Source organism: Denticeps clupeoides, chromosome 7, assembly GCF_900700375.1.
Source record: "Denticeps clupeoides chromosome 7, fDenClu1.1, whole genome shotgun sequence".
Taxonomy (NCBI): Eukaryota; Metazoa; Chordata; class Actinopteri; order Clupeiformes; family Denticipitidae; genus Denticeps; species Denticeps clupeoides.
Window position 1 is genome coordinate 8,502,700 of NC_041713.1, and position 14,899 is coordinate 8,517,598.

At 45.1% G+C, this 14,899-nt stretch overlaps 2 protein-coding genes across 7 annotated transcripts; both read right to left on the reverse strand.

The window, feature by feature from the left end:
- Nucleotides 1-1,024: 1,024 nt before the first annotated feature.
- Nucleotides 1,025-3,433, reverse strand: LOC114794924 (von Willebrand factor C domain-containing protein 2-like). Its single transcript, XM_028987792.1, has 3 exons — nt 3,008-3,433; nt 2,446-2,575; nt 1,025-2,035 (listed from the first exon to the last, which is right to left on the reverse strand). The coding sequence occupies exons 1-3, from the start codon at nt 3,365-3,367 to the stop codon at nt 1,788-1,790; spliced, it is 738 nt and encodes a 245-aa protein (XP_028843625.1). The 5' UTR covers nt 3,368-3,433; the 3' UTR covers nt 1,025-1,787.
- A 1,709-nt stretch (nt 3,434-5,142) lies between these two features.
- On the reverse strand, nt 5,143-11,146 carry smarce1 (SWI/SNF related BAF chromatin remodeling complex subunit E1). 6 transcript variants are annotated; one of them, XM_028987789.1, is made up of 11 exons: nt 11,062-11,146; nt 10,521-10,560; nt 10,382-10,425; nt 9,805-9,903; nt 9,032-9,112; nt 8,476-8,607; nt 8,193-8,364; nt 7,785-7,957; nt 7,425-7,526; nt 7,127-7,349; nt 5,143-5,973 (listed from the first exon to the last, which is right to left on the reverse strand). In XM_028987789.1, the coding sequence occupies exons 2-11, from the start codon at nt 10,525-10,527 to the stop codon at nt 5,756-5,758; spliced, it is 1,251 nt and encodes a 416-aa protein (XP_028843622.1). In that variant the 5' UTR covers nt 10,528-10,560; nt 11,062-11,146; the 3' UTR covers nt 5,143-5,755. The 6 variants fall into 6 exon arrangements, with proteins under 6 accessions (XP_028843622.1, XP_028843619.1, XP_028843620.1 ...); XM_028987786.1 differs by having other exon boundaries at nt 9,020-9,112; XM_028987787.1 differs by having other exon boundaries at nt 9,799-9,903.
- Nucleotides 11,147-14,899: the final 3,753 nt, after the last annotated feature.

Consider the following 14,899-nt stretch of genomic DNA (forward strand, 5'->3'; position numbering starts at 1 on the left):
AATATAATTCTTCAAACAAATATAATATGCATCATACCAAGAGGAAATAATAAATAATTATATTAGATGGTATAACAGGAATCTCATAAACACACACATACAGTACAGGCCAAAAGTTTGGACACACCTAATCATTCAGTGTGTTTTCTTTATTTTCATGACCATTTACATTGGTAGATTCTCACTGAAGGCATCAAAACTATGAATGAACTACAAATGTGGAGTTATGTACTTAACAAAAAGTGGACATCTGGCCTCCACAGTCATCGGACCTGAACCCAGTCAAGATGGTTTAGGGTGAGCTGGACTGCAGAGTGAAGGCAAAGGGTCCAACAAGTGCTAAACACCTTTACTTTACTTAGCAGACGCTTTTATCCAAAGCGAATTACAAGAGGAAGACACCAGCAATTCTCATTCAGTTTCTATAGATTTTGAATTACAAAACTAAAAGCCATTATAAGGCCTAACTTGTCAGGAAAATAACATGCTAGGGAATTGTTAAGGGCTGGATGATTTTTTTTTTTTGTGCAGTGTGTGTGCATGTGCACGTGTTAGTGTTAGACTCGTCTGAAATACTTTTAAAACAAGTGGGTTTTCAACTGCTTCTTAAAGGTTGTAGTAGTCTCAACTAGTTGTTCCACCAGCCAGGGACAACAAAGGAGAATAGAGTAGATTGGGATCTGAGACCCCGTGAAGAGGGAATTTTCAGTCTCATTTAATTTGCCAATCTGAGGAGTGTAGCTATCTAATAGTGTGTTGATATAAGAGGGTGCACTAGGAAGCATCAAGGATTTGAACTCAATGTGAGCAGCTAACGGGAGCCAGTGGAGAGAGGTGAGAAGACATTGGTGTGACATTGGTGTGTTTTGGCTGATTGAAGATGAATCATTCAAACGTAATATTAACAAAGGTGACAGAAACTGTAACAGCGACATACAGTATCAGTCTTTTCAGGAATAGTGTGTATAACTATAAACTACTGGAAACATATAAGGTTAAGCTACAATTTGACAGTATTATAGTGTCATCAGTAATACAGTTTACTGCAATATTACCAGTCACTTGAGCACAGAGCAAGATACAGCAGACAGGGTTAATATTCCTATATATAAAACAAAATATGAACACGATCATAAGCGGTACATGCCATCATTCAGCGCAAAAGTCAAATCCCATCCAGCAACCTAGAAAATTAGGCCTATTACCTACACAAGAGAAATTACAGCAATGGTGTACATAACATTTCAACCACAGTTCAAAGATACACACAAAACACAAGGTAACATCAATGATTATACAGTTCTACTAGTTTCCACTGGATAAAGTCTCCTAATTAACATACAAGAAATCTTTAGTTTGGGTGGAAAGGATAACTGACTAGTAAGAGAGATAAAATAAGTTCTCTGGCCCTGAGAGTCGTGGTTAACCATCCTTAGCCCTGTGTACGTTTGCAAGTATTAGCCCTTTATGAACGTTCCCTGTACTGCACAACATGTACTAAACACACATGCATGAAAAGCATTTTCTTGATCTGAATTTTTTTCTACGCGGCTTTCTCATAAACATCGGTACAACCAGATCTAACATATTTATATTACACGGGGTGTGGACATTCTGTGTTACATATGGCATGCTTCTCGATGTCTTGTTTAAACATATGTTGTGATTATGGGGGGTGGAAGAGGTCATCGCTGGCGACAAGCCCCACACCGGATGCGTTTGCTTCTGGCCATGGAGGCCGACCTGGCCGCATCTCCTCTGGAAGGAGAAGCGACAGCGAAGCCCTCTCATGGAATGAACTCCAGCCTGGGTGAGAACACTCTTCCCTTCTCCTTCTTCTCCTGCTCCTCGATCTGCTGGGTTGACTCCTCGGTTCCACCAGGCCCATTGTCAGGCTGCTGGCGCGGCTCGCAGGTGGCATGCGGGTGTGTTTGCCACGTGCCATCTCGATAAGTGCAGAAGCACACCATCCGCTCGTCCACGTCCACCCGCTCCCCGGCTGGGATCACGCGGTTTCCCGCAAAGCAGTTCGGTCCTGTGCGTGGAAGCAAAAGGCCGTGTTTTCAACGCATTAATGCACACATGCGAATGCAGCCAGACACAAAACGCACACACACACAATCTGTTGCTCCTCACACCTTCTGTTGTCAGGACTGGCTCCATGCGGCTTTGTGCTAGTTTCTATTTCTGGGCGGGATAGTGGCGAGAGCCAGACTATTGAGCCGTGCTACTGCATCACTGTTTTTCCATTGCACCATCACCGCAGCCACCAGTCTGTGACTTCACAGATCAATTCACCCTTCTTGTCCCGGGATGCCATGTGACAGTCAACCGTGGCAGAACAACCGAGGTTGCGTAATAATCCGCCCACAAACCAATCAACAATACATAAATGATGGAGGGTAAGCAAAAAAAAAAAAAAAAAGTTCATGCAAGCGCTCTCACCACTCTTGCATACGGGACAGCAGTGGTTGGGTTCGAATGTGGGGTTCACGCAGTGGAGGGCAGGACATTCGGATATGGTGCAGTACACCTCTCTGTTGGCTTCACAGCGGCATCGCTCACACGGGGACAACTGGATCGAACAACAGAACAAAAACATACTCTGGGACGGCGTCGCCAAAAACCTCCAACAAAGTATATTAGAATGTAATTAAGCATCTTTAGTGATAAAAAAAATTATTTCTGGTTTCACCCAACAACAAAATCAATAGGAGTTACAGTCAACCACGAAGAGAAAATCTGAACAGCACAGTCAAACCGCAGCTCAAGACCTTTCCTCTTTAGAGAATATTTAGACGAACTTGTAACCTTTTTATTCTCTGAATTATGTATAGAATCCACAACAGAGTGAATAATAAGGTTGTATTCATAGTTGGGGGTCCTGGTGAACCAGAATTGATCGCTTTATTGTAAACGCCGTAAATGTAAATGTAAAATGTAGAGCTCGCACGACCCCCTCAACACTTCGCCGTTTCCTTCGCGTAAAACTACGTGCATCTCTCACCTTGAATTCCTCCAGCAGCCGGTAAGTTTTGCCCCCGTACAGGCACACTTTGCTGACCGCTTCGCACACCGGGCAGCAGGACCTGAAGGCGACGCGGGTGCAGCGCGGGTGGATGCGCGGGCACTTCGGCCGGACGCACACCGGCCCGTCCTCGGTGCAGGTGCACGGGCAGGCGGCGCGGCCGGGGCGGTACACCTCGCCGACGCCGTACACGAAGCCCTGGTCGTCGACGCACCACTTGCCGCGGTAGTCGCCGAACTCGTACTCGCCCGGCTCGCTCCTGGACGAGGACTCCGGCGCGGCGCGCGGGGCGACGCACAGGAGCGCGAGCGACACGCAGAGCGCGCGGCCGGAGCGCATCGTTGCCGTCCGCCGCACTGACGCGCCTCTCGGCGGCGGGGCCGGGACCCCGGTCAACAGCGCCGTTTAACCCCCCTTCCCCCGCGAGTACACGGCACAGGCCGGAGGTCCGGACACACCCTCTCATCCAAGGCGGTTTCGTTATTTTCGTGACCATTTACGTTGGTGGATTCTCCCTGGAGGCATCGGAACTACGAATGAACACGTGTGGAGTTATGTACTTAACAAAAAACGGTGAAATAACTGAAAACGTGTTTTATATTCTAGTTTCTTTGCTCTGATTACTGCTTTGCACACTCTTGGCATTCTCTCGATGAGCTTCAAGAGGTCGTCACCTGAAATGGTTTTCCAACAGTCTTGAAGGAGTTCCCAGAGGTGTTTAGCACTTGTTGGCCCCTTTGCCTTCACTCTGCGGTCCAGCTCACCCCAAACCATCTAGATTGGGTTCAGGTCCGGTGACTGTGGAGGTCAGGTCTCCACTTTATGTTAAGTACATAACTCCACATTTGTAGTTCATTCATAGTTTTGATGCCTTCAGAGAGAATCTACCAATGTAAATGGTCCTTAGAAGGTGTGTCCAAACTTTTGGCCTGTACTGTACATTATAAACATATTACAACAACAATTCACTAAATATTTCATGCAAAACTATATTAATATTTCTAGATCATAATATTTCACTTATTAAAAAATAAATGGCCACTTGTGTTGTCCCATTCTGTAGTTTGTTGATATTTTGTACAGAAAAAAAGCTGGTCACATTTGAAGTTCACTTTATTGTCATTTCAGCTATAAGCATGTTACATGGTGAGACGAAACAACGTTTCTCCAGAACCTGGTGCTACATGTAACATTTAAACCAAGTTACATACAGACATAAACTGACCACTAAAGCGCGACACAGACAAACTGGATTATATAATGTGCAAACAGGGGACACAGGCAGTGCAAGATTAACATTTAACAAAAAAACACGTAGACAAGAATTAGACAGACAGCGCAAAACTAGTAAAATGAGTAATAAATGTGCAACGTAAAATATAGCAAATATTGCTGTACAAAATGGAAAAGTGCATTAATAGAGGATATTACAGACAGATTAATATTACAGAGGTCGTGTGTGTGTGTCAGTCCAGAGTGGAAAGTTCCTGAGCATTCAGGTGTCTGATGGCCTGTGGAAAGAAGCTGGTGGTACTGTGTGGTAGTAGTCTAGTGATTAACACACTCACCTATGAACCAGAAGACCCAGGTTCAAATCCCACTTACTACCATTGTGTCCCTGAGCAAGACACTTAACCCTAAAGTGCTCCAGGGGGGGACTGTCCCTGTAACTACTGATTGTAAGTCGCTCCGGATAAGGGCGTCTGATAAAAGCTGTAAATGTAAGCTGCTGCAGAGTCTGGCAGTGAGGACCTGAATGCTTTGGGATCTTTTTCCGGATGGTACGAGGGTGAAGAGTGCATGTGAGGGGTGTGTAGTCCTTCACAATGCTGGTTGCCTTGTGTCGAATATTGAAGTCAATTTAATATTGACTAGGAAATCAGTCTGGCTCTTTGAGATGAGTGCCGATTAAAGTGCAGGCGGTGTTTTGTCAGTTTGTGGCACAACCACTATTTACACAGAAAACACGGCTTAAGAAGCAGTTCTGCAACATGAACGCCATAATTCTTCATAGCGACGGACATAAATCATTTTGCGTGTAGCGTACCACAAACACATTTTGAAACTTACATTTGTTAAGTCACCATTACAATTATGACAGACCATACCACACATTTAAAACTGATAATAGAAATCATTTTATTATCTGAATTAGGATCGACAATACAAAAATTATAGGTCAGAGGCTTGCTAAGAGGTAAAATGCAGCTAAAAGTGAAACTTTATTCTTAATACAGATGCAACAATACCAGTATTTACCTTTGACGTTGAAGTTGCAGTAAGTTACAATAGGTGAAAAAGTACAGTTCATAGTCCCAGCTCTTCACACGAGAAGAAAAAATAAAAGGGGACACAAAAAGAGAAGAGGAGGGAGGGAAAGACAAACAGGTGGTACATGGCAGCATAAGACTAATGTCTTTGCTTGATGTCTCCAGCATATCTGACCAATTCAGTAATGCGCAAGTCCCTTCAGGATTTGAGCATTTACCGGTATATTCGTGACAACTCGACAATGCTGAAGGGCTGGAAAAACAGAGAATGGATTCAACACGCTTCCACACCACTTTTCTGTACCTGGATTTGATGGTCCTCTGACCCTAAATCAGCCCTGAGCTGGTGTCAAAAGCAGGGCCTGAGTGCATACACACTTAGAGCAGGGACTAAGTTATGTGCCCTTTAGATCACTGAGAACAGATTTGACAGTTTGGGGTAACTGAGATGCAAGGGTTATTGAAGAGGGGCAGCAGGTCGCTCGTCTAGAGAAGGTTCAGGGGGCGTGGATTCTCCAGGAGGCCTGGAACTGCTGTCAGATGGGGTGGTGCAGTTACTGGCTCCCTCATTTTTGGCCCCTTCTGATGGTTCTGGGGGGGCTGGTTTCTCAGGGGTAGCAGATGCATCTCCATCCGCCTCCGCCTGGCCCTCTGCAGCCTCTGTGTGGGCCTCATCTGCAGGGGCAAACATTTATTTTTAAGCATGGCAGACCAAAACAACTTCGGATTTATGTAAGTGCCCACCGTATCTGTTCCAACTTTATCCTGCAGTGGGTGATGTAATTGCTACACTGGCAAGGATGATATGGAATAAAGTCTACTGTACAGGGAGCTATAATACTATGAATTAAACACAATGACATTACATAATACAATTATATTAAAAAGGTGCAATGAGTTATTTCAAAACTGTAATTGACAGCTAAGTCAATGCTTTCAGTACCCAATGAACTGTTCTTCCGTCTGCTAAATGAGTGAAAATGCCAGGAACCCCATGCATACAGTAAATTTAGGTGTAGAGTTGGTCGTGCATAGTCTGCTGAGATAGCACTGCTATGATTTTTTCCCCCCAAGAAAATAGAGATGTTCATTCTTCCTGTTTTATGATAAGTGGCCTTTCAAGCCTCATACATTGCACCACTTAAAAGATCCCCTGACAATGTTTTTTTTACTTAGTGGTCCCCTAATGCCATATCTAAAGTCTCTTTACAAAAATTCAGCCATGGTGCATATTTACAGCCACTTGGAGATTTCCAGAGGACGCACATTTATATATCTGTAGCTTTAAATGCTAATGAGGAGGTAAGCAGGCATTCGCAGAAATTAATTAATCAACACCAACAACAAAGCTTGGTGCAAACAGGAAGTAGTGTGTTTCTCTAGAACTGGTTCTTCAGTCCTGTGTGACTGAACTAAAAAAAAAAAAAAAACAAACAAAAAAAAAAAAAAAAAACATTTGTGCACCCAATCACCAAGCAGCTGCAATGCTTCACACGTTTTAAACCAGTTACGTTTTTAGGGGAGTGGTGGGAAATTCTCTGGGCAGACAAAGCAAACTGGAGGTAACCTTATGTCCTCATAAGGGGACAAATTCATTTACAGCATTTATCAGACGCCCTTATCCAGAGCGACTTATTCCAGATTCGACCGCCTGAGCTGCTGCTCTCTGAACTGTTAAGCAGAATGGTCAAAGCACTCTTTATTTCTAGTCACTGCAGGACCATAGACTGGATATGGGAACTCGTACGAATATTAAACCATCTAACTGTGTGAGATTTTCATGATGGGGGAACAATTATTACACTCAATATAACACTAAACTAATGACCTGTATCCATTGGAGTGGGCTTGTCCTGGTTCTCTTTGCCATCAGAGCTCTGCTCAGCACTGGGCTGGGCACTTGTTGCCTGCAGCTCATCCTGTGCAGCTTTCTCTGCCTGCTCTGCTGCCTCCTTCTCTCTCTCCTCTGCCCGCCGACGTGCTGCTTCCTCTGCTGCAGCCATTTCAGCTGCCAGCTTCTCCATATCCACCTCCACCTTTAGACCGCACAGCTGCATGCAAGCACAAGAACATGTCAACCCCTAAATGGACTTCAGGCATCGAATAAAGTGAGTACAAGCACATACCCGCTTGAGTTCGGTATTGAAGGAGTCTGTGGTCTCCAGAAACCTTCGCTTCTTATCCTGGTGTCTGTCCTCAATCTGTAACAGCTCAGCTTCAAGCTTCCTCTGAGGAAGGAGCAGAGTGAATTCATAAAGTCATCTAGCACACATTAACCTGGTCAGGTACGTAGAGATTCTAGAATGACTGAAAGACTATATACTATTCAAACTATAAATGTTTGAAATGGAACAAAAAAAACATGCTCTAATTGTGTTAATTGTGCTGCACAAATACAGATCGAATAACTCAAAAACAAATGTTTTTCGACAAAACATGTCAAAGCTGATAGAGCATTATATTGCATCTGTGTGAATATGAATTACCTGATGCACCATAAGTGACTGGACCTGACGTTTCAGAACCTGCATGCGAGCAGTGGTCACAACAGAGCGCACATCAGGTACCACAATTTCACTTAAGATATCACTGATGAGGCGGTGGTTCCTTTGGAAACGAGCGGCAGCGGTGTGCTTAATTGAGAACCCATCATCATAGTCTACATACAAAGGGGGAGGAAAAATTATGCCTATAATATTTCATATTATGAAAAGTTCTGTTTCAATTTGCTGCACTAATTAAAATATTCAGCATTAATGTTCATATTGCCATTTCTATCAAAGTATTGACTTCTATTGAAATTATAATAGAAATCTCTAATAAAGAATTTTTATTAATCCCTATTTAAACCCAATAAGCATTAAAGAGAATCCTACAGACAGGCACTGACTCACCATCTGGGTCCTCAGCAGGCTGGATGCTCATGTATGGCTCGCCCTTGTCGAGGCGAGACTGGCGCTGCCGGCTTTCCTCTTCCATAGCTGCCTCAGCCCGGTTCTTGGCATTGACATAGGCCAGATAGGCTGGGGAGTTGTGGTAGGCCTTCAGTGAGTCATTGTATTCAATCTGGAAAGAAAATATATATATATATACACACACACACAAAACATCAAATCTGGCATGATTGCATTAAACAAATTTAACAGTTTACATGCTTTTCAAAATGTATGCACTTACTTTTTCAGCTTCATACTCATTCAAGTAGTCCTGCTTCTCCTCATCTGTGAGGTCTCTCCACATGCCTCCAATAATTTTTCCAATCTCCCACAACTTCAGATCAGGGTTAGAAGCTTTCACTTGGTCCCAAACCTAAACAAAGCAGAGGTTCATTAGCATATGATGGGAAAGGCAAAGGGAGGGACCAATTAATATTAAAAAAAAAAAAAAAAAAAAAAACACCCTTGAAAACAACTGATGAGTGCACTAGGATATAACCGGGTGAGTCTAAAACGATATTTCCAGGTTTGGAAGAAAGCAGACGGGAAAAACATCAGTGATCTATAGAGAAAGGTTATTTAAGAAGAGTATCCACATTAAGAATTCACCTCCTACCCATCCAGAGGGGTCAAAAGTAGCTTTTACCAAAAATCTGCGCTGGAGGGGCCTCACACATGGGGAGGCAACTCTGGTCACCCCCTCCAACTTTCGGACTCTACAAGGAAGGACTCCGTTCTGAGTCTCTCATTACAAGCAGTAAAAGCAGACACCATGGGTGTCTTACCTTCCTGCTTACCTTCCGGCTGTACCGCATATATGGCATCAGAGGCTTGTCTGGCGGTTTGGGTGGCTTGGGAACAGTGATCCCTGAGGAATTCTGAAAACAGGATAGATGGGGTGGGGAGTATTAAAGTCAGGATCCTGGACAACAAATTGCACACAATGAAGTCAGTCAGGGGAACAGTAGAATTGAAAAATGAAATTGGCATGATCTGAATGGGCAGAAAAGCAACATTTTGTGCACATTCCCTCAAATGAATGTCCATGCTAACCTTCAAAAGCAAAACTGATGACAATTTTTGGAAGCAACAGTAGCCATGAATGTAATAAAATGCACATGGGCTGGCATGGTGGGAAACTGTGCCAAGACTGGCAACAGATTTTGTGCACAATGAAGGAATGAGGTGAGCAAACAGGAAGGGTCAAGAGGAGCACTTCTGAGAAACAATCAGCTCTGGACTGAAGATGCATAAATCCACACAACACCTTTGTAATTAGCTCACCAAGTGAACACGAATGTTTGACAGAAGCACATGGGGAAGTGAAACTCAGCTGAGAACTATATTTCTATTCATGGCTGAGAAAAAAAACAAAACAAAAAAAAACTAAATTCTAAAATTTTCTAAATACAGGAAAGCTACTCTGACACTTATGAAGGCTACGTAAACTGCTTGACTATAAACTCAGCACTGTTCCCTTAACAGACACTTAATAGCCTAAATTTAGTCTCCAATGTGGGTAAATTTATCCTTCGATTCTAGCCCAGATTGGCACCGGTCCTACCATTACCCTGTTGTTTCCGCCGGGGTTCCCTCCCAACCTGTAGTTGTTGTAGGCCAGATGGCTGTATGGGTTGTATCCCACAAAGCCAGGGGTGGTGGGCATTTGCTAATGGAGACAAATGAGACAAAACACGAATGAGAAATGACACAAACAAGGAGGAAAAGGACAAAAATAAAAAATAAATGAAAGGAGAATCTTGCTTTGTCTCTACTTATGATTTGCATAATGTCATGCAAAGCAGCAAAGTCTTTCCCAAACAGCAGCATAAATTGCCATAAGACACCCTTTCATTATGAAACCACATAAAAATGAAAATGGAGAGGGCAGGTGGAACCGTTGTAAGTGGATCTTATTAAAAAAGCAGAAATTAAGGAATTGGCTGTGACTTCCCAAAAAAAATAAAAAAATACTGAAGGGTGTATCTGCAGACATTTATGCCCAAAAAAAAAAGAAAAAAAAAAGAAAAGAAAAAGCCTGTCTACACAGGCCAATATCCCCCAATCCTCAGTTGGATTGAGCTGCTTTGGTGATGTAAGGTGGGAGAACGACTTAATGGATGAAGGGAATGTTCTGGAATACTTACTGTGGCAGGGGCTGGGGCGGGGGGAGGGGCATAGGAGGGTCGCTCTGTAGTGAGACAAGTAAATGGAATTTAGCAGTCTAAGCAACACAGAGAGGGAAAACACAATAGTGAGTTTCGACCTAAGTTATTTTGTACTTACTTGACATCTTGGTAGAGGAAATGAAGGGGGTCAGGCAATCCTAAAATAAAAAAATTTGTTCACAATATGCTACCGTAATATCCGGAGTGACCAGCTTGTGCATTGAAAATAAACAATGCAAAAAAGAAAAAAAAAACATACGATAAACCTAACTACAACTAACGCAATGCCTCAATAGCAAACGCAAGCTAACAATAGCTTAATACCGGAAAAAATAAACGCTATTATTTACGAATTCTTTGTAAGCATTTTATTGTATCGCGCAACGAACGAAAAAAAAAAAGCATTATCGTAAGAACTATCGCATAACGCCGGTAAAGCAGCACTCGCCGGCGATGTTGTAAAAACAACTCAGCGAGTCGGCTAACAGATTTAGCCTAGCTACCTCCACACGCCAAACCACAAAACGTATTAACGCCACAGAGGTGACAATGTTCAGACCAAACAAAGCCAATTTGTCTCTTCAAAGTACTATGAAAGTTAAATTGAGCGCAAACTAAACTTTGCATTAGACAATAAATGTGAAAATAGATTTACTCACCAAGAAAGCCTTTGTTCTACACGAACGCAGGGACCGAGCGGCCCTCTATCTATGGTGGGCCTTCCACGGGCCAAACTCGGTGTACGGCACGCCACAGCGCCACCTACCGTTTTGGGATGAATAACAATTACGTGTTATCAAAGCTGCGTTTTTTATGCAGATTAACACCCAGAACCTGAGCCACTGGGACTCTCTATGTTTCATTTATTAGATTAGAGTTTCAAGAGAAGAAGTGAGGGAATGTCACTGAGCAACCCATTAAATTAAAAACATTCCATGGATAACTAAAAAACAATGTCATGGCCTGACTCTGGTGGGATGTCCAGGCTCCGCAATCCAGGTCGGAGTTTTGCATGTCTCATGACCATAGGTGGGGATTGGGACGTAGGTTGACCGGTAAATTGAGACCCTTGCTTTCTGGCTCAGCTCCCTCTCCACCACTGCAGACGCTGCCCCAATCCACCTGTCAATCTCCTGCTCCCTTCTTCTTCCCTCACTCGTGAACAAGACCCAGAGAAACTTAAACTCCTACACTTGAGGCAGAACCTTTCTCCCGACCCGAAGTTGGCTAACCACCCTTTTCCGGTCGAGAACCATGGTCTCAGATTTGGAGGTGCTGATCCTCATCCCTGCTGCTTCACACTTGGCTGCAAACCTACCCAGCAAGAGCTGAAGGTCAGAGCCTGATGAAGCTAGGAGGACCACATAATCTGCAAAAAGCAGAGACGAGATTCTCCTGCCACCAAACTCGACACCCTCCACACCACAGCTGCACCTAGAAATTCTGTCCATATAGGTTATGAACAGAACCGGTGGAGTCCAATCCACAAAACACATGTGGATTGGTTGGGCAAACTCCCATGCCCCCTCCATCACCCCAGCAAGGGTAAAGAGCTAGTCCACAGTTCCAAGACCAGTATGAAAACCACATTGCTCCTCCTCAATCTGAGATTCAACTATCGATCGGACCCTCCTCTCCAGTACCAGGGACCACCACCCCAGTCTGCCACTCCACCAGAACTGCCCCCGATGTCCACGCAATTTTGCAGAGATGTGTCAACCACGACAGCCCTACAACATTCATAGCCATGAGATACCCAGGACGGATCTCATCCACCCCCGGGGCTCCGTCGCTGTGTAACTTTTTGACTACCTCAGCAACTTCTGCCCCTGAGAATGGACAGTCCATACCCAGGCATCCCATCTCTGGTTCCTCCTTGGAATGCACGTTGGTGGGATTGAGCTCCTCAAAGTATTCCTTCCACCGCCTGTCTATAGCCCCAGTCAGCAGCTCCCCATCCCCATTATTTGGCGCATAAGCTCAAACAACAGTCAGGACCGATTCCCCGACAGGAAGGTGCAGGGAAGCTACCCTCTCGTCCCCCAGGGTAAACCCCAGCAAACAGGCTGAGAGTCTTGGGCTAACAAAAAGCCAACCCCAGCCCTCCGCCTCTCACCCGGAGCAACTCCAGCAAAGGAGAGTGTCCAACCTCTCTGAAGGACTTCCAGAGCCCATGCTATGTGTCGAGACGAGACCGACTATATCTAGCTGGTACCGCTCAACCTCTTCCACAAGCTCCAGTTCCTTCCCCGCCAGAGATGCAACGTTCCATGTTCCAATAGCCTTGTCCAGGGATCAGACTGCCAAAGCTCCTCGGTCTGCCACCCGATCCACATTGCACCGGACTCTTCATGTTCCTCCAGTGGGTGGTGGGTCCACAGTTGGATGAGCCCATGTAACCGGTTTGTGCTGGGCCCGGTAACCCTTCAGGCCACGTACACTTGCTCTTTGTTCTTCCTTCCATGAAAGGTCTTCTGAACCGTTCTCTGTCCCTTTACCTAAGACGTTAGGTTACTTAATGTAACCCCGGTTCTGTGATAACATGAGTGAGGTATATCACTATGGGAACCCCCTCAGCGTGACCGATCGCGGAAGCCCCAATGACACCACGTCCGTTGCAGATGGACCAATGGCAGCTGCACACTTGGAGCCCCACCTCCCCTATATCAGGTGCTGCAGCCTACTTTACTTTACTTTATTTTGCAGACGCTTTTATCCAAAGTGACTTACAGGAGGAAGACAACAGCAATTCTCGTTCGATTTCTATAGATTTTGAGTTAACAAAACTAAGAGCCCTGATTTTCAACTGCTTCTTAAATGTGGTGGTAGTCTCAGCTAGTCGAATGGAGCAGGGCAAGTTGTTCCACCAGCCAGGGACAACAAAGGAGAACAGAGTTGATTGGAATTGGAGACCCTGTGAAGAGGGAATTTTCAGTCTCATTTAATTTGTCGATTTGAGAGGGCGTGCAGGAGTGTAGCTAGCTATTAGTGTATTGATATAGGAGGGTGCAGTTCCCTTTACAGCCCTGTAGGTGAGCATCAAGGATTTGAACTCAATGTGAGCTGCTACTGGGAGCCAGTCGAGAGAGGTGAGAAGATTGTATTTTGGCTGATTGAAGATGAGACAGGCTGCCACATTTTGGATCATCTGGAGTGGTTTTATGGTGACTGCAAAGGGCTCCAGCCAGGAGAGAGTTACAACAGTCGAGTTTCGAGATGACCATTGCCTGGACGAGGAGCTGCGTAGCCTGTTGTGAAAGAAGAGGCCTAATCTTGTGGAATGCCTACCGAAATGGCGTTCTCTAGCATGCTCTTCCCTGGGCAAAATGCAAGGAGGGGGAAGTGGTGAGATACCTCACTCATGGTATCAGAGAACCAGGGTTACGTTAAGTAACCTAACGTTCTCTTTCAAATATTCGCTCGGTATCTCACTATGGGAAAGATATGGCCAACTCTCGTACTGCATGCTTTCCGAAGCACCTCCTTCTGGACGCACCCTCCTTCCGAAAAGACACTAATCAGCAGCACTGACACTGAGTGCAGCATGCGCGAGCGGAGGCGCTGTGACGTCAAGTCAGTAAAAACTAATAAATGTGTGCGGCGTAGCCCAGATAGCAGCAGCACAAATATCATGTGCAGAAACACCCCTGAATAAAGCACAAGAGGTAGACATCACGTGGTGCTGGCGACGCCCTGTTGTGAGGGAAATTAATCCCTAGGTCTGCCGGTGCTTCTTACCGCTGGGGGGGGGAGTCGGGCGGTGCTCTGCAGCGACGTCGTCCTCCTCTGGCTCGTCTTGGAGGAGTTGATCGCCGTCCTCCTCCGAGATGAGCCAGAGGAGGACGACGAGGACACCATTCTCCCGTTCTGCAGTGAGGTCCTTGGCGGCTTACCTGTGAACTGTAAACAGGGGGCAGCCACAGTCCAGCACTGAGCACCGGATTTTCATTATAATTACCCTCACCCACACCAGAATACAGGTAACCAAAATAAAATTCTTTAGAAAATAAGAAAATAAAAGACACAAAGCAGAAAGAAATATACTTATAAATCTAGTGTAACCATATCACTCCGGCACACACATTGTCAGGATTGACTGCAGCTGGGCTCATCACCTGTGACCAATCCTGACGGCGCATAAAAGCCGGAGATTTCCACCCCTTCGGAAGCGGTGACAATTTCGTGAACTTGACTTTGCAACCGTGTATGTGTTTGTATTTTGAGTTCTAGCAATCGGCACATGCCTGCGAGTTAGTTTAAATTATTCCCCTTAAGTTATTTCCCTTTTCGCCCACCTCGCCATTGTTGGAGCGGGTTCTTCCCGGCGAGCCATGTCGCGCAGCACCGCGTGATGACGTCACCCCCTGGAAGAAGCAACGTCAGCGGGTGAATGGGCGGAGCGAAGAAGATGGTGTTGGGAGCAGCGAGGAAGTGATGTGGGCAGCAAGCACAGAGGATGCGACCCTCTTGATCTTCGCCATGTCGAGCCAGGAACTC

Excerpts from the sequence above, each read along its gene's own strand:
- LOC114794924 (XM_028987792.1), bottom strand. The coding sequence starts at position 3,367 with ATGCGCTCCGGCCGCGCGCTCTGCGTGTCGCTCGCGCTCCTGTGCGTC. Across the intron at positions 2,576-3,007 it reads GGCTGCTGGAGGAATTCAAG|TTGTCCCCGTGTGAGCGATG; the intron begins GTGAGAGATGCA and ends TGTTCGATCCAG. Across the intron at positions 2,036-2,445 it reads CTGTCCCGTATGCAAGAGTG|GACCGAACTGCTTTGCGGGA; the intron begins GTGAGAGCGCTT and ends TTCCACGCACAG.
- smarce1 (XM_028987785.1), bottom strand. Across the intron at positions 8,608-9,019 it reads GCCGGAAGGTAAGCAGGAAG|GTTTGGGACCAAGTGAAAGC; the intron begins GTAAGACACCCA and ends TGCTTTGTTTAG. Across the intron at positions 7,527-7,784 it reads AGTCACTTATGGTGCATCAG|AGGAAGCTTGAAGCTGAGCT; the intron begins GTAATTCATATT and ends CTCCTTCCTCAG.